General features: G+C 38.4%; 1 protein-coding gene across 2 annotated transcripts in view; it reads left to right on the forward strand.

The window, feature by feature from the left end:
• Window positions 1–2847: 2847 nt before the first annotated feature.
• GPR180 (G protein-coupled receptor 180) overlaps window positions 2848–23823 on the forward strand; it is a 31977-nt gene continuing 11001 nt past the window's right edge. The window contains exons 1-4 of one of the 2 annotated variants that reach the window (XM_036457342.2): window positions 2849–3091; window positions 6172–6330; window positions 16063–16263; window positions 23613–23793. In XM_036457342.2, coding sequence (XP_036313235.1) covers window positions 2944–3091; window positions 6172–6330; window positions 16063–16263; window positions 23613–23793 — 689 coding nt within the window. In that variant the 5' untranslated portion in view covers window positions 2849–2943. Of the gene's footprint in view, window positions 3092–6171; window positions 6331–16062; window positions 16264–23612; window positions 23794–23823 lie in introns of both variants that reach the window. The other variant, XM_045588735.1, reaches the window with a different exon arrangement.

A 23823-nucleotide genomic window follows, 5' to 3' on the forward strand; every position in this document is an offset into this window, starting at 1 on the left:
CCCAGGCAGTATTTTACAAAGTATAGAGAATGAGAGGTTGGAATAGCAAAACGACCTTTTGCTGTTGTTGTTGATATTATTATTATTATAGACAGCGCAAGCTGCTTGCAATCAAGGTAAAAGTGTTTCCTAGATCCTACCCTAAGATCTTGTCCTACTCCTCCCTAGACTCTATCCTTGCTTTTCCTTGAATTCGCCTGGCATACTGTTTCCCATAGGCCTGGGTGCTGTTTCCCCAGATGTCTGCCTAGGATTGACCAGCCCAGATGGACCAATTGACTCTTTATTTTTCTGCATAGCAGTTATTAACATTTACGTTGAATTGATCATTGTCCCTGCTCCATGAGAACGGAGCTTTGTTTCTCCGTTCTGATGCAATGCCAAAGCCCTGGGACAGAACAAACTCAGTAAATATTGTTAAATAGGTGAATAAAAATCTATGTTTTTTTTTGTTTTTTTAAAAAAATGTATTGACAGAGCCTTAAAAAAGAATGGGAATACCCAGTATATGTAGAGGTATCATTTGTTACTACATTTTGGTGGGAAAAATTCAAATGTACATAGCCTATGGTCCCCAAATTCTATGATGTATAATACAGGTAATTGCAGGAAAACACAAGCATGTTCATTGCTATATTGCTCTTAGTAATGAAAAACTAGACATAATGTAAATGTTTAGTAACATTGTTGCACTTTTAAAATCCAATGGGCTGATATACAGCCCATTATTTAAAATATTGGGCTGTATATCAGTACATTATTTAAAATAATGTACCAACATGGAATGAGGGCCAAACTCATTGTGGATACTTATGGTTTTATATGACCAGGCTCCCCTACCCTATATCATCGCCCCAATTTGACTCCCTCCTTGCAGGCCCCAGAAAGGGCATCTGACTCACCCTAAGCCCATTGAAGTCTCTTCCTGGGATCTGGAATTGACTAAGGTTCTTGGATAGTCTGGTTAAACTCTAAGGACCTACAAATTTTAGACTTGCTCTTGGCCATATTTGTTCAAATGAACTGAGAAATCAAAAAGCCTGTCTTTAGTGGGAAGGAAAAAACAAAGTTGATAACAAGAGACAGAAAAAGAGGTCTCACAGCATTCAGGATCCATATTCTAGTTTTATTTTCGGGACCAGTTTGATTCATCTTCTTGATTTGCAAATACTACATATATTTACAAACGTATGTCTGAAAGGATCCACCTTAAACTATTAATTTGGATTATCTTTGGGTATTAGGTATAGTCAAGGAAAGGAGAAAATGAGGGCTTACATTTTTATTTCATGTAATTTTGACTATCTTTTCTAAGCTGCATGGGTGTCTTTCAAATTAAAATATAATGCAATTTTTTAAAATCTCATAATACCTCCAGTTTATTCCTGGTTTGCCAGAGATACCGGAAAATGCTGGTGATATGATAGGAAGTGTTCCCCAAGGTTTCTTTTCCAAAAATTGAGGTCTGTTGTGAGAACTTGCTTATATGTAATAAAGTTGGTTGTCGAGTGAAAATAATTTATATACATTTATTCATTAAATAATTTTACTATAAACATACTTTATGGTAAGTGCCTGGGCAGGGAAGTAGGGGATTCTTGTTCTAGGTGCACCTAACACAGAGCTGACATTTTTAGAAAGGTTTCAAAAAGAGCCTTGGGGAAGAAGAGTAAAGTAGAAAAAGGAAGGTGATGTGGAAGTTGAATAATAACCCAACCAGAAGGATCAGCAAATGCTCTAGGCCCAGAAGTGAGAATTTAAGAGTATTCGGCAAACTGACCATGGCTTGGTAAGGATGGAGATAAAAGAGACCAGAAATAGACATTTAAGAGACTCGAAAACCATATTCTAAACAGTGTGTTGTGTACCAAGAGCAATTTAGAACTGTTGAAGGAAAGTAATTGCATTTCCCAAAACTTCCTGTGGTTCTAGAGATGGCCGATGTGTAGCCACTTGGAGAAAATTACCAGCCAATCCAAGCAGGCTTTTTATGCATGCAAATTATACATGTTCTGTACCCAAAGCTACACTGTGTTCTAGTAAAAAGCCTGCTCAGATTGGCCAGAGTCAGACAGGCGGTCTATTAAAAAAGAACTGGTGTTGCCTCGGAAGTGGGGGGTAGTCTTATACAGCGAATATAGGCCTAAACCTATGTTTTAACTGTAAAAAATTAGGGAGTCGTCTTATACACTGGAAAATACAGTAATACTGGTGCAGCAGGTCAGTTGCCATAGGCCCAGTAAAAAGATATTATGATGGCTTGGAGAGGATAGAGACTGCTGCTTCCAACCATCACCACCGGGAAGACTCACTAGTACACAAACATCTGTTGAATTGAGTTGACTGGGTGGAGGGTCGAAGTAATTCCCAGCTGTCTGGCATGCTGGATGATGATGCAATTCAGGAAGACAGAAAACTTTGGAGGAAAAAAACAAAGTCGACTGGACTGTAAAGTTAAGTATCTTTGAGACATCCAAGTGGAAATGTCCCAATAAGCTGCACTGGCACCCAGGGCTTCGTGGGAGTTTCCCTCTCTTCCCCAGGAACGGTGCTACCTGGGTTTGCCCTCCCCCAGGTCTCTGCAAAAACCTCCAGCCCCAGCCCGCAGCCCCACGCATGCGCAGTGGACAGCCGGGGCAATCATTTTTCCGTAACCTGAAGCGACGGCCTCCTCACTCTCCATAGAAAAAGGCGGGAACTAGCCCACAGGCTGGGAAGTGATGGGGCGCCCTCCTCCGCACGTCCCGCCCACCACAGCCTCTGATTGGTGGATGTCCCCGGCTCGTGGCGGAGGCGCCCTCCTCATTGGCTGTCAGTCTCCTGGGCTGGTCGGCAGCGCCTGTCCGGCTCTCGATCCTCCTCCTTCCCCCGCTGCCGACGTGGGACCGGGAGCCGCGGGTGGTTAGCGGCCGCGGGTGGGTGGGCGTCGGGCAGCGGGCCGGGATGCGGGTGCTGCGGCTGCTGGCGGTGGCCCTCGCCTGCTGTGGCTGGTGGCCGCCCGGCAGCCAGGGCAAGACGCTGCGGGGCAGCTTCAGCAGCGCCGCGGCCCGAGACGCTCAGGGCCAGAGCATCGGCCGCTTCGAGTTCCACGGTAGGTGCGGGGGCGGGGAGCGGGATGGAGGCGGCGGACGGACGGACATCCCGCGGGCCGCGCCCCCGGCTGGCCGGGAACTTCCCCCAGCTCTCACCTGCACTCGCAGCGGCGCTCCCAGCCCTCCTCCTCCTACCGCAGCTCAGCGGCCTCGGGGGTGGCATCTGTTGCGGCCCCTGCTATTCATGCTCCCTATGCCCCCGTGAGCATTCTCTCCCCGCTCGGTGATTGCATTCTGCACCTAAAAGATCAGTTCTCCGACCTTCCCACTCAAACGTAGTAAGATGACACTCCTGCTGCAGTTTTTTCGAGATCCCTTCCTTCCAAGAAGCATCAGTTGCTCACTTCTGGCTCAACTTGATGGTAGACACGAAGGCAATGTAATTGCGTGTGAGTGTAAGCCCCAGAACGTAGATGTCTTGGGTTTGTTACTAAGATCAATTCGATAAAAAATAAAAATAAAAAAAAGCTACTTAACAACAAAGAAGTTTTGGAAACCAAATGAAACACCTGGTCATCTAGTTGTCACTCTTGCTAGAACAGTTTAGTTACTCTTCTGCTAAAGGAGTAGGTTAGTTATGAATCGCTAAGGCCTAGAATTATAATACGTTGACAGAAATGCATGTGAGTGTGTCCTGGGAGCTTCATAATTTGTATCCTTTGTGGCCCTTCTGAAATCGGAACTGCATTCGATTCCTATCCTCTGGTCTCCTTCAAAACCCAGTAAGTCAACAATGAATGAATTTATAATTTACGCTAATTTTTACCCTATTCATTTGTACCCACAGGTTTTTTTTCTTGGTACGCGCTCTTGGTACTCTTAATTTGGCTGCTACTATGTTTTAAATAATTATTTGCCTTGATGGGGCTAGCACCCTTGGTTTACATAATCTGTAGAGTTAAAAATAAGAATATTATCCTAGCGATGATTCTCAAGAAAAGATAATAGAAATGAGAAGCTATTTTGTGTGGGAGAGCAATTTAAAGTATTGAAAAGTTGCAGAATTGCTAGTTAAAAGGAGGGAATTTTTTTTTTAACCCAAAGTTTTCAAAATAGCTGAGAAAAGGAGATGCAACCCAGTTTTCCAAAATCCAATGTGGAATAGATCTTGGGTGAATAAAATAGAAACTCTAGAAACAGAGTTTTATTTTATTTATTTATTTTTGTTGTTAATCCTCACCTGAGGATATTTTTCCATTGATTTTTAGGGAAAGTGGAAGAGAGGGGTAAAAACAGAGAAACATCGATGTGAGGGAAGCACATTGATTGGTTGCCTCCTGCATGAGCCCTGACCAGGGCCCCTGCAGGGGAGGAGCCTGCAACCAAGGTATGTGCCTTTATCCAGAATCGAACCCAGGACTCTTTCCTTCACAGACTGACACCCTATCCACTGAGCCAAACTTGCTAAGGCCAGAATTTTACTTTTTAGATAACATTTTAAGTTTCTTATTAAACTTTGAGTTTGACAATGATAGCAATATCACTACAATAAATGGCACAATCTGGGCAGTGCTGGAAGGTGTAGAATGTATGGAAGCTATATCATGGATTATTACCTATGTCTAGAAGCAAGACAGTCATGATGATTACCTGGTAAACAGGAGAAACATATGTAGTAAGTCTAGATTTCTCAAGAAAGCTTGCAGAATAGAATGGTCTAAGTATTTTAACACTCTCCTCTCCTTCTGCCTCTCTTTCTGTGTGTGTGTAATTACAATTTTCATTTAATGGGAGTTTAATAAAAGAATACCACAACTATACTGAAATAATAAACTCTGATTCAGAATGCAATTTAAAGTGTTAATAGGACCTTAAAGTCATTTGTAACTTTGTATAATTTGTAATGTAACCTAATTTATATAGACTTACACATTCTTTGATACATACTATATATTGAAATTTACTTAAAATGTTTAATCAAAATTATAATTAAAAAAGTAAAAACAATAAGATAATTTTAAAATGAAAAATCACTTTCCTGCTTTACTTTTCACCTAGAGTCCATTTCCATAGGAGCATCTATTTTTTTTTATTTTTTTTTTTACATTTATTTTTGGGCTTTAAATGTAGCTGATGTGTGCAACCAGACTCATTCTATAGTAGTTTTACAACATATTCTAAAAGTTCAATTGTAAAAGTCACATGTCAAATTTTGTCAAGTATAAAATGTCTACCCAAATCTCATTTATTTAAACTTTCTTGCTATTAGTTATGCTTACTTTTTTACATTAAAAGTATAATTCAATTGCCTGTCCAGCACAGCTCAGTGGTTGAGTATTGACTAGGAGGTCAGGGTTCAATTCCTCACCAGGGCACATGCCCAGGTTGATGGTGTGATCCCAAATAGGGGGTGTGCAGGAGGCAGCCGATCAGTGATTCTCATCATTGATGTTTCTATAGTATATCTTACTCACTGGGGGGGGAAAAACTTTTTTAAGTGTAATTCAATGTTACACAGCCATGTTATATTGAAAAACAAAAGAAACAAGAAATTTCTCTAGATAATTTATGAACAAATGTTAAAGATGTGGAGTGGTTGTAAAATGAGACACAAACTATTATATTACAGTGAAGATTCACATACAGCAAATGTTTATTCAATGAAATGTCATCAGTGACCAAAACCGGTTTGGCTCAGTGGATAGAGCGTCAGCCTGCGGACTGAAAGGTCCCGGGTTTGATTCCGGTCAAGGGCATGTACCTTGGTTGCTGGCACATCCCCAGTAGGGAGTGTGCAAGAGGCAGCTGATTGATGATTCTATCTCATCGATGTTTCTAACTCTCTATCCCTCTGTCTTCCTCTCTGTAAAAAAATCAATAAAATATATTAAAAAAAGAAAAAAAGAAATGTAATCAATTAGCTGAAGTATAAGAAAAGGCCACAAATTGGTTTGGATAATTAATGTGCATAAACTCTTGACTTGAATCTGAATGGGATGTTCATTCTAATGGTATCTATCTAGTTAAGTGAGGTTTAAGAAAAATTGTGTTCTTTAAATTCCCACTTTGATAAGTAGAAGTGAGTTGTCCTACTTTTGTCAAGACCAAACTAGTTGATAACTTTTGTTTCAATGTCCAGGTGATCATGCACTTCTGTGTGTCAGAGTCAGCAATATAGCAGTAGCTGTTGGAAAAGAAGCTAAACTCCACCTGTTCCAAGCCCAGGAATGGCTAAAGCTGCAGGAAAACAGTGATGGTTATAGTTGTAGTGAAAAATTATCCAAAGCTCAGTTGACAAGTGAGTATATCCTTTTTTATTTGATTATTGGGTTTGTTGTTTTCCTCCTTAATGTTAAACGTAGTGTTTGCATACCAGGATGTTTCATGATACAGCACACATTGCATTGTGGTGATACTTTGGTAAGTTTCAAACTGAAGTTTAAGGAAACTGACCTTTTCCTTGATTAAAAGATAGAATGCCTTTCCCCCCTTTATCATTCAACATTTTTGAAAATATATCAAAATAACTTATAAGGACATACTTTTTCCTTCATTCAGACTTCTTTTTTTAAAAAAATATATTTTATTGATATTTTAGAGAAAGGAGGAAGGGAGAGAGATAGAGAGCTAGAAACATCGATGAGAGGAAAAACATCGACCAGTTGCCTGTTGCACATCCCCTACTGGGGATTTGTCCGCAACCAATGTACATGCCCTTGACCGGAATCGGACCTGGGACCTTTCAGTCCACAGACCGATGCTCTACCACTGAGCCAAACCGGTTCGGCCATTCAGACTTCTTACAGGTCACATTATTCATACTAATGTTGCAGATATATTTTCTTTTTTTAATCATTTTTTTAATTGTTTGAAGGATTACAAATAATAGTGCATATGTCTCCTGTTTTTCTCCCTTGACCTCCCCCCAGCCGCCCCTACCCCGCCCCACTATATGCCTTCACCTTACCCCCCCCCCCCGTGTCTTGTATCCATTGGTTATTTTTTATATGCATGCATACAAGTCCTTCGGTTGATCTCAACCCCCCCCCCCCCCACACACACACACAATCTCCCTTGCCTTCCTGCTATAGCTTGATAGTCTTTTCAATAGTTCTTTATAACTGTTTTTTCCCCATTTCTCTTCTTTGAAAAATCTTGCAACTGCGGACTAGAAAAAAATATATAATAACAAAAAACGTTTGAGTCCCAATTTTAGTGTCCAACAGTTCTGAGACCCAGTTTCATTGTCAAATAGTAATGATGTCTGGATGATGGACAGATGGTGGCAATGTGGGTCCGACCCTCTCTGGTTTGGTCCTGGGCAACCTGCAGCAACACACAGCTGCTGACTGTCAGCGTGGCCAGGCGTCTTCCATCTCTGGGCTGTTTCTCCTCTTGTCTTCGTGCTCGGAGCAGACCTGACAACTCTTCTCTGTTGCAGGAATCCCCCTGGTCTTGGAGTAGTTTTCTGGAAATATACAAGCATATTCTCGATCAAAAGTTAATGAAGGAATCTTTTCTATAAAATTGACTTGGGATACTTTTTATTTTTGCCCAAACGATTTTCCTTTGGCTTATTTTGACACCATATGTGATTTTCATGGGTGTCTTGCTGTTAGCATTACAAATGAAAATTAATTTTCTACAGTAAAAAATTTCTAGATATAATTTACAGGGTATTTTCCCTTACATGATATTATCCTACTCTTCCTCCCCCCCCCCCTTTTTTTTAATAGATGCTTTTGTAAATTTTGTAATGCAGTCTTGATAACTTTAAATTTTAACTTTTTGCACAAAAATAAGACTGCTTTATATTCATTTCATGTTAAGCAATTTTACTGTGAGATGCACTACCAACAGAAATTTTAGTTAATACTTTAGGAATAGCTTTCTGTCCAGTACACTTACATTTTCTTGGATGTTCACTTATTTCTATTAACCAATTTAAATTAACATGAAAACTTGATTACTATTTTACTGTCAAATTTAATACTCTCACAACAATCTTAGTTTACCCTGTAAGTATTAGTGGAAAGGATTATTTTCATTCTTGAGTAGGCCCTGAATATTCCTGGTGCTATGCCGGATTTAGATATAGGGCAGCTGCTGTTGGAAAGTCTCCGTCTGTTACCTGGGTCTCTATCTGAGCTGGGCCAAGTCTCTGTCTGTTACCTGAGTCTCGATCTGAGTTGAGCGTGGGAAACAAAGCAGCCATGGAAGCAGGAGACCTCCCTCCGAAGGAGTGAGGGTTCGGGTCCCTGCAAGATTGGTGGGGGGGCGGGGGTGGTAAGGATCTGTGCCCCACCTCTGTTGATCTCCACGTTCTCTCCTGATGGCCCCTCTGCGACTGTGCTTTTCTTTTTTTTTCTTTTTTTCTTTTTTTAATATATTTTTTTAATTGATTTTTTACAGAGAGGAAGGGAGAGAGCTAGAGAGCTAGAAACGTCGATGAGAGAGAAACATCGACCAGCTGCCTTTTGCACACCCCCTACTAGGGATGTGCCCGCAACCAATGTACATGCCCTTGACCGGAATCGAACCTGGGACCTTTCAGTCCGCAGACCGACGCTCTACTGCTGAACCAAACCGGCTTCGGCGCGACTGTGCCTTTCTTAGGTTGTTCCTTCCCTGAGGAATCTTACCCGTCTCTGGCTAACCAGTCAACCTCTGGGGCCAAGCAGGGTAATTTGAGGTTCAGTTCTGTTTCCTTGGTAGCCTATGCCCCCATGGCCTCCTCGCCCAGCTCCTGTCTTGGGATCCCCTCGCCTGTTGGCGGGCCCCAGCACTGATCACATATCTTGGAGGACTCAGGTTTCTTCTCCAGGGAGGGCCCAGCTCACGCCATTGGGCGAGAGACAGATCCATGGTACCAGTCACCATGAGGTTTCACCGTCAGCATGAATAGAAAGCTCAGGCAACAAGTGTGGACAGTTGGATTGTAAAAGGAGGGTCCCTCTTAGCCAAAAGGGCAAGAGGAGACAATATAGAATGCTCTAGTGCCTTGCCAGTACCTTAATTCCTTCTAAAAGGGATTAAATCCTTTCATATCCTTTTTAAAATTGCTGCCAAACATTCAGAGAATTAGTTTGTAAGGTTTTTTTTTGGGGGGGGGGGGGTAATAATAACTTGGCCAACAGCTGTTGTGAAATATCAAAAATTATAATGACATTGTAGGATAATATCATGTAAGGAAATTCTTTGCTCTGGGCCCTGGCAATTCAATTTCAAACTGGCTGTCAGTTTCTTTTTGTAACTTTATATAAACTGCAGATATATTTTCATCCAGTAGCAGCACAGAGTGAATTATAAGATTTGTTGAATACTTATTATATGCCAGCACTTGAGCTAAGCACTAAACGGGTATTATCTCACTTAATTGTATTAATTTGGCCCAAGTGATGCTGTTTTGCAACATGTTATTGGAACATAGGACCTCGTCATGTGGTGACACAGTATGTCATTTTAGGATGTACCAGCACCACATCATTTGTAAACCTTTATATTTGCCTCTAGAAGGGTACTGCGTTTATTCTAGTTATCTGTATCCTTGAGCTCTTTCATTCTCATCAACACTATCTCATGCATCATCTAGAGTGCGTACAGACTTTTTAATTTAGAAATGACAAACACGTCTTATTCTACCCATTTCATTAGGAATATGAAGCATCCATGAGAAAAAATGGAAATTATCTCTCTTCCCTTTTCTCCCCTATGTTTTCTCTATCTCTTCTCCATATTGATGGATCTCTGAATCTTCTTTTATTCTAGTTAAGTAAAAACACTGCCATTTCTAAACACCCAGTCTTCCTAGCCTTAGCAGCTCTCCGGTTCCCTCACAAGGCAGTGAGCCAGAATAGGGATAAGAGTAGAAATCTCTAGTCCTTGACACTCATTGTGGGGATCTTTTATTTAGATTTGTCAGATGACATTGACAGTATGCTGAAGAAGTCTGAATGACTTAAGGAGAGATAGTTATATAAAGTTAGATACCTCAACCCTGAATTTTAGGACTTACCTGAGAAATTCGTGCAAATGCTCATTATCAGTTGTCTTTTTTTTATTTTTTAATATACACCAGTTTGCTCACCTGAATGTTCCACATTTGTATAAATAGTCCTTGCCCATCCAAACCGGGTCCTCTTCCAGTATTCCCAGTTGTAGGAAGTGGCACCACCATCCATCTCAGACACAAGCTGGAAACCAAGGAGTTTTCCAATACTCCTCTCTCCGAATATCTCTTGAATTCATCTAATTTCCTTCATCTCCACCTCTACCATATTATTCCAGATTGTCATAATCTCTTGCCTATACTGTTGCAGTAGCCTCCTGCCTGGTCATTGCAGCCATGCTGATCCTTCTCTGTCTGGCCATTGCTTACCTGCCCCTCCATCATAGTCTGGCCATTGCTTACCAGCCTCTCCCCACCAGCTTCCTTTCACAGTAATGCCGCCTCCTGCCTCATTTTATTTATAGTGCCTGTTTAATTTTAGTGCTATTCTGGACTTTTGTACAGGCTTTCCTCTTATTAGTCCCTCCTTTCTTTGGCTCCTCCCTCCTCTAAGTTAACACTTGAGTTTTTATACCCTCTTGTTTTCCCTATGGCACTTAATATAGTTACCACCTTTCATTTTATTTATTTGTTATAAAAGCACTCACTAAGAGTACCTGTGCTCTTTTGGTCTATTCATTCATTCACTGAGCACTTCTACTGTTTCATGTATTATGCTAGGCACTAGTGATAAATCATGGACCAAAATACTGACACACTTGAGTCCATAAGGCTAGGAGGTGACAGGAAAGAATCACATCACTGTAAATGTGATACTGCAACTGTGCTAAGTATTATGGATGTTAGTTATGTGGTACTGTGAGAATGAGAATTCAGGATTCTCTAGTGCTGAGTTAATAAGCATTTACTAAATATTTGTAGGGTGAATTATCATAGAGCTTAGTGCTTGAGGGTTGTTGTTTTTTGGTTGGCAGGTGGTTTACTTTGTATTGGATACCTCAAAGTCTTTTTCTTTCTCCAATAAAAATTTACTAGGTACTTTAAAGTTTTGAGCTGTAGGAAGGAGTTGTTTCTTTATATCATTTGGCCAGTATTATACCAAATACTATACACACTTGCAAAAGCATAATTTTTGTATCAGTCATAATATGCCTTCAGTCACAGAACTTAGGTATACAGGAAGACAGCATGGTACAATGGAAAGACTGCTAAACTGAGAATCACTGCTAGTGACTTGCACTCTTACTTTGAGCCACACTTATCTGTTCAACAAGGAAGCTGGACTAATTTTTTCTAAGGTTTCTGAAACTCCTAAAATGCTGTGATTCTAATTATAATTCTTTACGATGGAGTTATATATACATAGGGCTGTAACGTATAAAACCTCTTGCTGTTGTTTCTTTTTTTTATTTTCCTTTTCAATTTCCCACTTTCTTGAGTACAAGAGTATTCTTTGGAATTATTGGAACAGAAGATCTCAAGAAACAGGAATTTTTGTGGAAGAACATTTGTTTTGTTAAATTTTGGGTCCTGAAATAAATTAAGTACTAGTGAGACATAAATCACTTTCTACTTATTTCATCAGTTCTTTTTTCAATAGCAAAAGCCAAGTTTTAAGAAAATGTATATTCCCTAACATATGTGTGTGTGTGTGTGTGTGTGTGTGTGTGTGTGTGTGTTATTGTTTAGGAGCACTGGTGCACTGAAACAAAAAGTATATCCTTAAATTCATGTCAGTGTAATAGTACTACATTTTTAAATAATTTATTGTAGAATTAATTCTTATTTTTTGGACATTAATGAGATTTTAAGAATTAATAGTCTTTCACCTACTTAGTAATGAGTTCATTAACTATTCCTAATGCCTGTGTAAAACCTTACTGCTGTTATGAACAATGAAAAGACTAGCAGATTTGAAAAATCCCCTATTGTCAAATGTGGCTTGTCAGTTGAGTATTCATACATTTGCCCAAATGAATGTTTGAAAAATTAGTTTTTAGTTGTCCTTTGTTCTCTTTTAGTAATGTCATAAAGCATCAGCTTTAAAAATGATAAAATATTTTGAAGGTCTTAAAGCAAGCACTGAAAATAAGTTTATGTAAAAAAATTTAGCAAGGAGATTAAGAATAATTTACTGTCAGATTAGAAGAGCTAAATATAATTTTGCATATAAAACATTCAATAATGTCTTTGTACATCATGTGCATATATTTTCTTTTGTACATTTGTCATGTTTATAATTCCTTTAAAAGTTTTAGTATGTTCTGTGTATTTCTGTTAGCAGTATTAATTTCCTTTTATGATATCCATGCATTCAGTGGCTGAGGGGTCCCTCAGCCTGGCCTGTGCCCTCTCGCAGTCCGTGCTGCCACAGAGGCGGGAGAGGCTCCCGCCACTGCTGCTGCAAGTGGTGAGCCAGCTTCTGGCTGAGTGGTGCTTGCTCTGTGGGAGCCCACTGACCACCAGGGGGCAGCTCCTGCATTGAGCGTCTGCCCCCTGGTGGTCACTGCACATCATAGCAACCAGGCGTTCCTCCATTCGGTCAATTTGTGTATTAGCCTTTTATTATAATTAGCCATGTAACATTATTCTCTGCAATTCAAGGTTGTTTTTTTTTGTTTGTTTGTTTGTTTTAATATTTGAGGTACTGATTACATCAGCATAGAACATGTGTGCTGTGCTGTAGTCTTTTGTCTCAAAAACAGTGAATATACAGTTTTGTCAAAAGGCTTGTTTCCCAGGCTTGCTGGAAAAGGCAGCAAGACAAAAAATTGAGGCTAGCTGAGACCGGTTTGGCTCAGTGGATAGAGTGTCGGCCTATGGACTGAAAGGTCCCGGGTTCGATTCCGGTCAAGGGCATGTACTTGGGTTGAGGGCACATCCCCAATAGGGGGTATGCAAGAGGCAGCTGATTGATGATCCTCTCTCATCGATGTTTCTAACTCTCTATCCCTTTCTCTTCCTCTCTGTACAAAATCAATAAAATATATATTTTTTTAAAAAGTTGAGGCTGTAACACTTTCTGAAGCACACTCTTATTTTAACATGATGTAAGTCTGCATAACTGAAAATGATACATTAAAAAGTGTATTGGTTAAAATAATAATGGCTAGTTTTTATATTGTTTTATCTAAGAGGAAATTACAAAAAGGTAAGCTACTCACGTTGTTTTGAACACAAATTAACCTAAAGGTAGTGTGTAAGACACTACTTTCCTTTTTATAAAATGATAAATAGAACAGCAACATTGCAGAGCTGGTTTATAATGAGGTCCAAATTATGTAACTGCAAGCTGTATATTTCTAAAACCTTATTTCTGAGTCATGTATATATGTATGTATGTATGTATGCATGTATTTTTTAATGTGTTTTTGTTGATTTCAGAGAGGAAGGAAGAGGGAGAGAGATATAGAAACATCAGTGATGAGAGAGAATCATTAATCAGCTGCCTGCTGCATGCCCCACATTGGAGATGTGCCCTGACCAGAATTGAACTGTGACCTCTTTGTTCATAGATCAATGCTCAACCACTGAGCCACATGGGCTGGCGAGCCATGTATTGATTATATATTGAATTCTTACTAAAGGTCTTTAAATGTTTAACAGAAATCACAGTCTTTGTTACATTTTCCAGCAGCTATACAGTCAAAAAACAATACTATAAATGTCAGCTAAATTTAGATAGTCAGAAAAATAATGCTGTAGTATTGTTGATAAAATCATTTTATCCATTTTAACTGCTGTTAATGAAATTCCCAGTTAAAAAGTCCAAGTCTTCAAAATTTGAATCCTGACTAGATGCATCAGTATTTCACTTATAAAGACAACCTTATATGAATAATGTTTTTCCAATTTTTTATTAGGAACATTTTCAGTCATACAGAAAAGTTGAAAGTAAGTACAACCACCACTTGTACATCCTTTGCTTAGATTCAGTAATTGTTAATACTTTGTTACATTTGCTTTGTAGTTGGCATGCTGTGCAGGAAGTCTAGAGTTAGGAATCAGGCCTATAATAATTCTAAATTTTAAGAATACTTGACTTCGTACAGAATCAGACTCTTTACATAGCATTTTCATATACTGTCTCATTTGTTCTTCTCAAGAATCTGTGCTAGCTAGGGCAGGTATCTTAATTGTACTACTGAAAAACAAATTTAGAGAGATTAAGTAATTTATTTGTTGAGTCATATGTTGTTAAGTATTAGGGCTAAGACTTGCTCTTTACATAGTGTGTTAGACACTACTCTCCTTTAACTTGGTGATGGTGTTAGTAAGTACATCTTAGGTCAGAATCATAGATTTGAATTGAGAAGGTATCTTAAACATCATTTAGTGTTTCTCAAAGGAAATTCTATTGGTATTTTGGGAGGAACCGGTCTTTTTTTGTGAGACTTTACTTTGGATTGCATGAGGCTTAGCATAGCCCCCTCCAAGTATCTTCTCAACTATTATGACAATAAAACTGTCCCTACACATTTTCAGATTCCCTGGAAGGAAACAGGATTACCCTGGATTGAGAAATAAAATATTTTTTTTAGTGTAACCATCCTGTTTTAAAGAAAGGAACAATCATATGACAGATACCATGCCAAGTGACATATAATTTGGTCCTCATCAGCTCTTTGCTCTAAGTATTACCTTCATTTTACAGCTGAGGAAAGTGAGGCATTGCTTATGTAAGTTGCCCAAGGTCACATGGAAGGTAAGTATTGGAGCCAGGATCAAGTACAGCTTTGTGTGATGCCAACATTCATGAGTCCCCTCTCTCCCACCACTATATAGACCTGACCCAGTGTAATAACTCTGAAACACTGCTAGTGACTTATAATTCTTATAATTTCTCCTCCTCCTCCTCCTCCTCCTTTTTTTTCCTTCTTTTTTTGTATTGTTTTGTATTTTTTTTTCTTTTAATGTCTTTTTAAAGCACATGTGTCAAACACAAGGCCCGCGGGCCAAATCCGTCCCGCCAGGCCTTGCAATGTGGCCCGCACCCGCGCTGTCATCACTGCACTCCGCTGCGTTTCCATCACAATGACAGTTTATGACTGTTCATTAAACCATTCGGCCCGCAATTTAGGCTGGATTTTAGATTTTGGCCCCTTCTCTGATTGAGTTCGACACCCCTATTTTAAAGAATTGACAATTAGAAAAAGATTTTGAAAAATCTTTTGAAGGTATTTGTCAGTCATAGTTATTAGATATGATTTTCTAAGTTGAATGTTTCCTTTTAAATTTAACTCAAATCAGTAGTTTTCAAAAATGTCATTGTGTTGGTTCTACAGCATTTTGAATGCATTTAATGCCACATAATTGAACACTTAAAAATCATTCAAATGGTAACTTGCTTTTTGTATATTTTACCACAATGCAATATACAGATCATGTATCATAGAAAACTATATAATCTTATTAATCAATGTTAAGATCGTGTGCACGTGAAACCTATGTAATCTTATTAACTGATGTCACTCCAGTAAATTTAATTTAAAAATTTTAATGTCACTAACCAACTTGAAAATTTTGAAACATTTAAAATTAAAAATCAGAGTTTCAGCAAAACCATTCTACTCATTTGTGGTGTTATATAGTACTATCATAGTGCTTCCTTTGGTTAAGATACATTATTTCATTATTTTTCTCTGTTTCATAGTATATAGACCATATACCAATACTGCAACAAGGTTTGAATTTCTAAGGCTATAAGAATTAAACAAGAGGTCTGGCTGGTGTGGCTCAGTGACTGAGCTTCAACCTATGAACTGGGAGATTGTGGTTCAATTCCAGATCAGGGCGCATGCCCAGATTTGGGGCTTGATCCCTAGGAGGGGGCATGCAAGAGGCAGTTGATCAGTGATTCTCTCTCATCATTGATATTTCTATCTCTTTCTATTTCTCCCATCCTCTTTGAATTCAAATCAATAAAAATAAAAACCTTTAAAGAAAAAGAGAAAGTTTTAACTTCAATCAAATACATGTGAGAGTTTTGCTTTGAAAGTGCTATCTTCTTTCTCTTTAAAGTGACCATGAATCAGACTGAACATAATCTGACAATATCCCAGATTCCGTATCCACAAACATGGCACGTATTTTACGCAGACAAGTATACATGCAAAGATGACAATGAGAATTCTCAAGTGGAAGATATACCATTTGAAATGATGTTACTAAACCCAGATGCTGAAGGGAATCCACTTGATCATTTTAGTGCTGGAGAATCTGGTAAGAATATACATTTAAATATATATTCTAAATAAAGAAAAAGATTAGTAGTATGCACAAATTTCTTTAATGGTTTTATATATTAAAAATTAAAAACTTATGTGTCTAATAGAAAAAATGATTAAATGAATCTTATAGCATTTTAATAGCTACATTATTAAGTTAAAAAAGCAAAACACTAAATTTTATATGACTTGAAATATGTTAGGAAATGTAGAAAAGAAGTACATCATATTAGCAGATTGTTAACATATGTTAAGTGGTAGAAATTTAGAATTTTATTTTATACTATATATTCTAAATCTTTTAAAAGTGATGACCAGCATTATTTTTTTGATGTTGCAAATATTTTATTATTATTTATTTAATCTATATTGTTCAGATTATTACAGTTGTTTCTCTTCTATCCCTCCATAGCTCCCCTCCACCTGGTTCTGACCCCATCCCATACCCTTAACCTCACATCCCCCTCCACTGTCCTCATCCTTAGGAGTATGATTTTTGTCCAATCTCTTCCTGCATTCCCCACACCCCTTTCTGCAGATTGTCAGTCCACTCCCTTTCTATGCCCCTGATTCTATTATATTAACCAGTTTATTCTGTTCATCAGATTTTTTATTCACTTGATTTTTAGATTCACCTGTTGATAGATATGTATTTGTTGTTCATAATTTTTATCATTAACTTTTTCTTCTTCCTCTTCTTAAAGAATACCTTTCATCCCTGGACGGTTTGGCTCAGTAGATAGAGTGTCAGCCTGTGGACTTAAGTGCCCCAAGTTCGATTCCAGTCAAGGGCATGTACCTTGGTTGTGGGTACATATCCAGTAAGGGGTGTGCAGGAGGCAGCTGATCAGTGTTTCTCTTTGATGTTTCTATCCCTCTCCTTTCCTATCTGTAAAAAAATCAATAAAATATACTTTTAAAAAAAGAAATACTATTCAGCATTTCATATAATATTGGTTTGTCAGTGATGAACTCCTTTAGTTGTTTCTTACCTGTGAAGCTCTTTATCTGACCTTCAATTCTGAATGATAGCTTTGCTGGGTAGAGTAATCTTGGTTGTAGGTTCTTGCTATTCATCACTTTGAATATTTCTTTACATTCCCGTCTGGCCTGCAAAGTTTCTGTTGAGAAATCAGCTGACAATCGTATGGGTGCTCCCTTGTAGGTAACTGTTTTTCTCTTGCTGCTTTTAATATTCTCTTTTTGTCTTTTGCTCTTGGCATTTTAATTATGATGTGTCTTGGTATGGTCCTCTTTGGATTCCTTTTGTTTGGGGTTCTTTGTGCTTCCTGGACTTGTAAGTCTATTTCTTTCACCAGGTGGGAGAAGTTTTCAGTCATTATTTCCTCAAATAGGTTTTCAATATCAAATAGGTTTTCAGTATCTTGCTCTCTCTTTTCTTGGCACTCCCATAATTTGTTTGTTAGTACCTTTGAAGTTGTCCCAGAGGCTTCTTACACTACCTTCAACTTTTTGGATTCTTTTTACTTTTTTCTATCTGGGTTGAGTGTTTTTTCTTCTTTGTATTTCAAATCTTTGACTTGATTCTTACGATCGTTTAGTCTGCTATTGGATCTCTGTATATTATTCTTTATTTATTTCAGTCAGTGTATGCTTAATTTCTAGTTGATCCTTTTTAATATCCTCGAGGGTCTGACTAAATTTATCGGCAGTTTCTAGAAAATTCTTGAAAAACCTATAACCATGGTTTTGAACTCTAAATTCTCCATTTCTTTCATATGTGACCTGCTTCTTTGTCCTCAATTTGGCTGCTTCTCTGTGTAGATAGTGGTTTTGTGTGCTAGGTGTCCTGTAGGACCCAGTGGGTCAGCTTCCCCAGTTATCTGAGGTGGATACTCTTGGTTGAACCCCTTTGTGGGCTGTGTGCACAGTTTTGTTGTAGTTAAGCAAGCCTTGATTGTTGTTGGTATCACTGGGAGGAATTGACCTCCAGGACAACTGGCTGTGAAGATCAGCTGTATCTACGAAGGGAGAACTGTGCTGGGGACACCCTTATGAGGCAAGACTTGCTTTAGTGGGGCTTTGGTGCTCATTGAGTCTACCACCTTAGCATGTCCCTTATGGATCTGAGGAGTTGTAATCTGGATTGTCCCACTCTGGCCACTAGGTACACTGGGTCTTGGATCTCTAAGTAGGTGCTAATTTAGCCTCTGCCTGAGGCCACCCAGTAGGAGGTACAGAGAGATCTGCAGATTTCTCTTCTTTGTATTTTGGAGGTGCCCAGATGAGGCCCTGCTGTGAAGCAATGCAAGCTGCTGTGGGGCCTTGGGCCTTCTTTTGGATGTTCTGGGTCTCTCTGACTCAGCTGTAGTTTGTTAGGTAACTTTAGATTTCAAAGGACCAGGCCATTCATATGAAAAACCTCTGCACACAGCTTGAGTGGGGCGTGATCTCAGGGCAGAGCAAACAGCAATGGCTTCCTGTCAGCCCTGCCTTAAGAGGCCCTCCAGTTTCTCTCAGTATGAGTCTGGGTGCCCAGAGTCTCGCCCAGAACTGGAGTTGGAGCTTATTTCTTCCTCCTGATTAAAAAAGACATCTGTGTACTCAATTGCCAGCCCTTTCCACATGTGCACACCTCCATACCTCTGCACTTTACTTCCGCAGCTCCTCTGAGTCTCAGTATGCTTTTCTCTTTCCTTCTAGTTGTAGAATTTCCACTCAGCCAGCCTTCCTTTGGTTTTGAATGATGTCAACTTTGTCTTTTAGTTGTAGTTTTGAAGTTGTTGTACGAGGTGACAAGTTCAGGTTTTTACCTATGCCATCATCTTGGTTTCTCAGCCTTATTTTTATAAACGGAAAAATATTAGTAAGTTAAGTAACTGAAATTGGAAACTTATGACTACTTTATATGACTATCCTTTTAATAGGTTGCTTGAGCAGATTTAAGGATTTTATTTAGTGGAGCTTTCAACTATTTTAAGAATGATCAAAGTTTATAATGCTTTCCAAAATTAGGTGTACTCCCATGAAGTTTTTCATAAAATTTTTAGGTTGATTGTATGGCACTACTGAAGTGAGATACTTAGCGCAAACAGAAATGAATGATTTCTTGTGATTCATGTTAGACATGCCAGAATGTATCCTAATATATTTGCAAATTAACATGTCAGAATGAAAACTAAGACCTGTAGGCCATCTGTGAAAGAAAATAAGATTCATGAGTTCATTAGCCATTTAGAACCGTAAGTCTGCTTCGAGAAAAATTTAATCCCGCTACATCTCATTGGCCATCAAGGTGGATGGGTGGAGGTAGAACAGGAGTTGAGGCAACATTATACAAAATTGATTGTTTAGTTCAAAATATAAATGCCACAGAAAAGCAACTCAAGGAGCATGTGTGAAGAACAACAGGTTACAAGTAAATGTATGAAGAGACCAATTTTAAAAAAATATCTTTTGGTCTGAAAAATATATATCTATACAGTGACAAAATGAAATGCTAAATGTTTTAAAATAGTTAAGTCCGAAAGTTTTTTGTGTAAAGGAAATTATACAAGGGTAAGCTACTCAAGTACTTTTTAACGCAAATTAACCTAAAGGTTAAACTTTACTTAATGGTAGTTTGGATCATTGTGTTGCCAGTAGAAATAAGAAAAGCTTTTTTATGGATCCACCCATGGGAGTTTGAGGTGGTGTTGTAAGATTTATTGGGGTTGAAATGAAAAGCACCCCCCCAGGTTCCTGGAGTATCATCTCTACCTGACCCACTGTGGAATATGACCAGCCTTGTTTCCATCAAGCCCAGAACAAAGGCCAGTGTCCAGAAATTTTGCCATGCTGCAGCTTATTCAAGTTCAGCCTCTGACCTTATCCAGCTAGCTTAGTCTGTTCCTGGCTGCACTTGGGCTGGTGCAGTGGCAGGCCATTGTTTGGAGTTCCACAACTTCAGGCTTCTGGCTGCTAGGGCCGCCTGACTGCTATAGAGACTCATGTGTGAGAGAAACCATAGGGCAAGAGTGTGTGTGTGTGTGTGTGTGTGTGTGTGTGTGTGTGTGTGAGAGAGAGAGAGAGAGAGAGAGAGAGAGAGAGAGAGAGAGAGAGAGAGAGAGAGAGATATTATCTTTTTGGATGTTAGACTGAAAGTGGAGGGACCTCTCTCTGTGTGCCATCTTGGCTTCTACTGCACATGTGCCCAGTAGAGGTATTTCTCCTGCTATTTTATCTCTTCCTCAGTAATCTGACTAAAAGATCCTTCCTGCCTGTTAGGTCCTGAGGACAGAGGAAGCAGTGGATCCCTGGAGAGTGTATGAAGCTGTAGCTCCCTAATGAAGCAGGTTTATTGTCTGATTCAGCTCTCTAGTTTACTAGAGTTTATGTCTGATTCCCTTTACTTCCTTTATTAGTATCTAGCTATCTACACTAACAATTGTAGAGTACTATTAAGTCAATGCTACCATTTCTTTTATCTTTCTAAAAGATGTTGTCATTTATTTTTCACTAGAGGACCAGTGCACTAATTTGTGCACCAGTGCTTCTTCCTATTAAGCTTGTCTTAAAATCTATACATTTCCTAATAACATAAGAATTTGTCACTTGTTGCATGCTCATTTAAGTGCATTTTTCTTCTTTTGTGTATAGGTAAAATTTAATACCTAGCACCCATCTGTTTTAAAATTAGATTTTAATTTCAAAGTGAACATAGATTGCTTTCTTGTGAAGGATGGTAGCAGAACAAAAGTTAAAATTGATGGCTGAAGAGAAAAAAAGATTTTTTTTTTCTAAAGGTGATTTATTTAAAAGAACACTGAGGGCAGAATTCATGTTTTATCTTTAAAGTGTCTTGTGGACAGGATCATGGTAAAAATAATTTATGCAAGATTCAATGAAATAAGTATAGGACAAATGACCTAGTTCAAGGTATTTAATATATTACCTCAATGAAGTAATTTGTTGGTTATAATTATTAGCTTTTTCAAAGGATACATTTAATCTTGAATAATCCTAAAACACTTTTTAGCTAGTGACATGTCTTATTTTCAAAATTTCCTCCCTCTAGGAAATTTTGAAAATAAGACATTATTTTATTCTGATTACTCAGTAAATCATCTGAGGATTTTCTTTTCATACTGGATTTGTAACCTAATGAAGTCTAAAACTTTACCTTGTAATGGATATTCTGTACAGAATTATAAGTAAGTAAAATTTTAAATAGAATGCCACGTTTAATTCTTTATACAAAGAAGGAAATATAAAAACCAGGATTTAAAATACACGCTAGCAAAAAGAATTTTACTGAGTAATAATATAATCAGCATATTTTCCATCTTGTTCCATTACTGTTACAATCCCAGGTTTATTGTCCCATTATTTCTAAAGCTGAATACTTTTTCTATGTAGGGAATTTTATAATTAAATATGCCTTTTCTGTTATTTGATTTTCTCTTCCTGAAGACTAAATATAAACATGCCTTTTCACCTGGACTAGAGAGTGGACTATTGCCATTTGTATACATAGAGCAGGAGAGACACCCAGTGGTTGAAATACTCCTTATCTCTGTTTTTTTTTTTTTTCCCCTCCTAACCCTGCCAAAAACATGATTGAGATTAAACTGTTTATTGACTACTTTTCCTATTAGTATCTGGATTGCTTTTCTAAAATTATTTGTCATATAGTGGAAATATTCCCTTCTCTGCCTTTTGGCTGGAGTTTGCCACAAATGAGAATTGGAGTAGGTTCGGTATTCACATTTGGAATGGAAGTGATTGCAATTCGAACTGTTCCTCCACAGGGTCAATAGAGACAGGTCTATCCATATCTACTGTCACTAGACTCTCGTGTTATTTACAGAGGACATAAATGCCCTAATATTGAAGACTAACTTTAGATGTAACCAAGTAAATCTAATTCATTAAACTCAAAGCTAGCCTTCTGGTTTATTATAAAATTTTTCTGAAATTTCTGAAAAATTAAGACAGTCAAAATATTCCAGGTAATTCAGGAAAGGGGTGGGAGGGATTTATCATGGAGATGCAGGAAGTCTGAACTGAAAGCTGCTGGTAGGAAGGAGCGAGAGGCCACTTGATGACTGGCACCATTTATTTTTTTAAAGATATTTTTATTCATTCCTTACAGAGAGGAAGGGAGAGAGATAAAGAGTCAGAAACATCGATGAGAGAGAAACATCGATCAGCTGCCTCCTGCACATTCCCTACTGGGGATGTGCTTGCAATCAAGGTACATGCCCTAGACTGGAATCGAACCTGGGACCTTGAGTCTGCAGGCTGATGCTCTATCCACTGAGCTGAACCAGTCAGGGTGACTGGCACCATTTTTAATATGAAGTCTGCACATTTACTTTGTTTTTGTCTTTACTCACCAGCTTCCTTTGATCATTCAAAATTTCAGTGTACTCAAAATTTTTATTTTATCATGGTCTGGATTGACTCCTTTGGCCTATCCCAAAATTAGCCCTTTTTAGCTTCAATTTCTGTTGCCTAATCCTTTATATGTTTTGTGGTTTGACTTCCCAAGAGAATATGATTAGCCTAATTTATTTTTGAGAACTAAGTTATGCTGGTTTTTGGCCAATGGCCATTCTTTGGACTGGTGGCCATTTAGTCAGGTGGTATAGTATAAGTTAACTGAAGTGGAGTCACATGGTACCACAGGGTTTCCTCGTTGACCAGAGATGAAGACAGTTAACTTCAGAAGGGGGCTCTGGTCAGGACAGGTATTTTGAGGCTTTGTCCAAATGGAAATTTAAGGTAATGATACATTCCAGAGCTGTGGCTCTGGCACTTAGCTGCAATCAGAGTCACCTGAAGGGTTTATTAAAGCACAGATTGCTGGGCCCTGCACCCAGAGTTTTTGATTCAGTAGGTCTGGGGTGAGACTTGGGAATTTTCATTTCTAACAAGTTCCCTAGTAATACTGCTGATACGGACCCTTGGATCTCACTTGAGACTTGTTGTCAGGGTATATTTTACTATTGTTGATTAACTAAACCTGTTTCTAAAAGTCTTACAAAAGAAATCCACTTTGAAGTTAAAAAGTATACCTAACAATGCTGAAATCATTTTTTTAATTTACTATTTTTGAATGAAATTTTTACCTTATGGGTAGTCTTTGGGCTTATGCCTTGACCACTATGCTTTTTAATAGATTAACTAGTTTAATCTGTCTTCCTATAGTTAGAACTGTCCAAAAGTATAAAATTTTTAAATTTCAATGATCTCCTTTTCCCCCCCACTTACAAAAGTGAATTCTATGACTTCAGTTAAAAAACAAGTTCTAGAAATATATATTGACAGAAAGATTTGAAAGCAACCCAATACTATAACTGGCTTGTTTTACTGAAGCAAACTCCTTTCTTCTCTTTACAGGGTTACATGAGTTTTTTTTCCTCCTAGTCCTAGTGTACTTTGTGATTGCTTGCATTTATGCTCAATCATTGTGGCAGGCTATTAATAAAGGAGGACCCATGCACATGATTTTAAAGGTTCTGACAACTGCATTGCTGTTACAAGCTGGTTCAGCTTTAGCTAATTACATTCATTTCTCCAGGTAACTTACAACCACTAAAACTGTGTTCAT

Source organism: Pipistrellus kuhlii, unplaced genomic scaffold, assembly GCF_014108245.1.
Source record: "Pipistrellus kuhlii isolate mPipKuh1 unplaced genomic scaffold, mPipKuh1.p scaffold_m20_p_3, whole genome shotgun sequence".
In the NCBI taxonomy this organism is placed as follows: Eukaryota; Metazoa; Chordata; class Mammalia; order Chiroptera; family Vespertilionidae; genus Pipistrellus; species Pipistrellus kuhlii.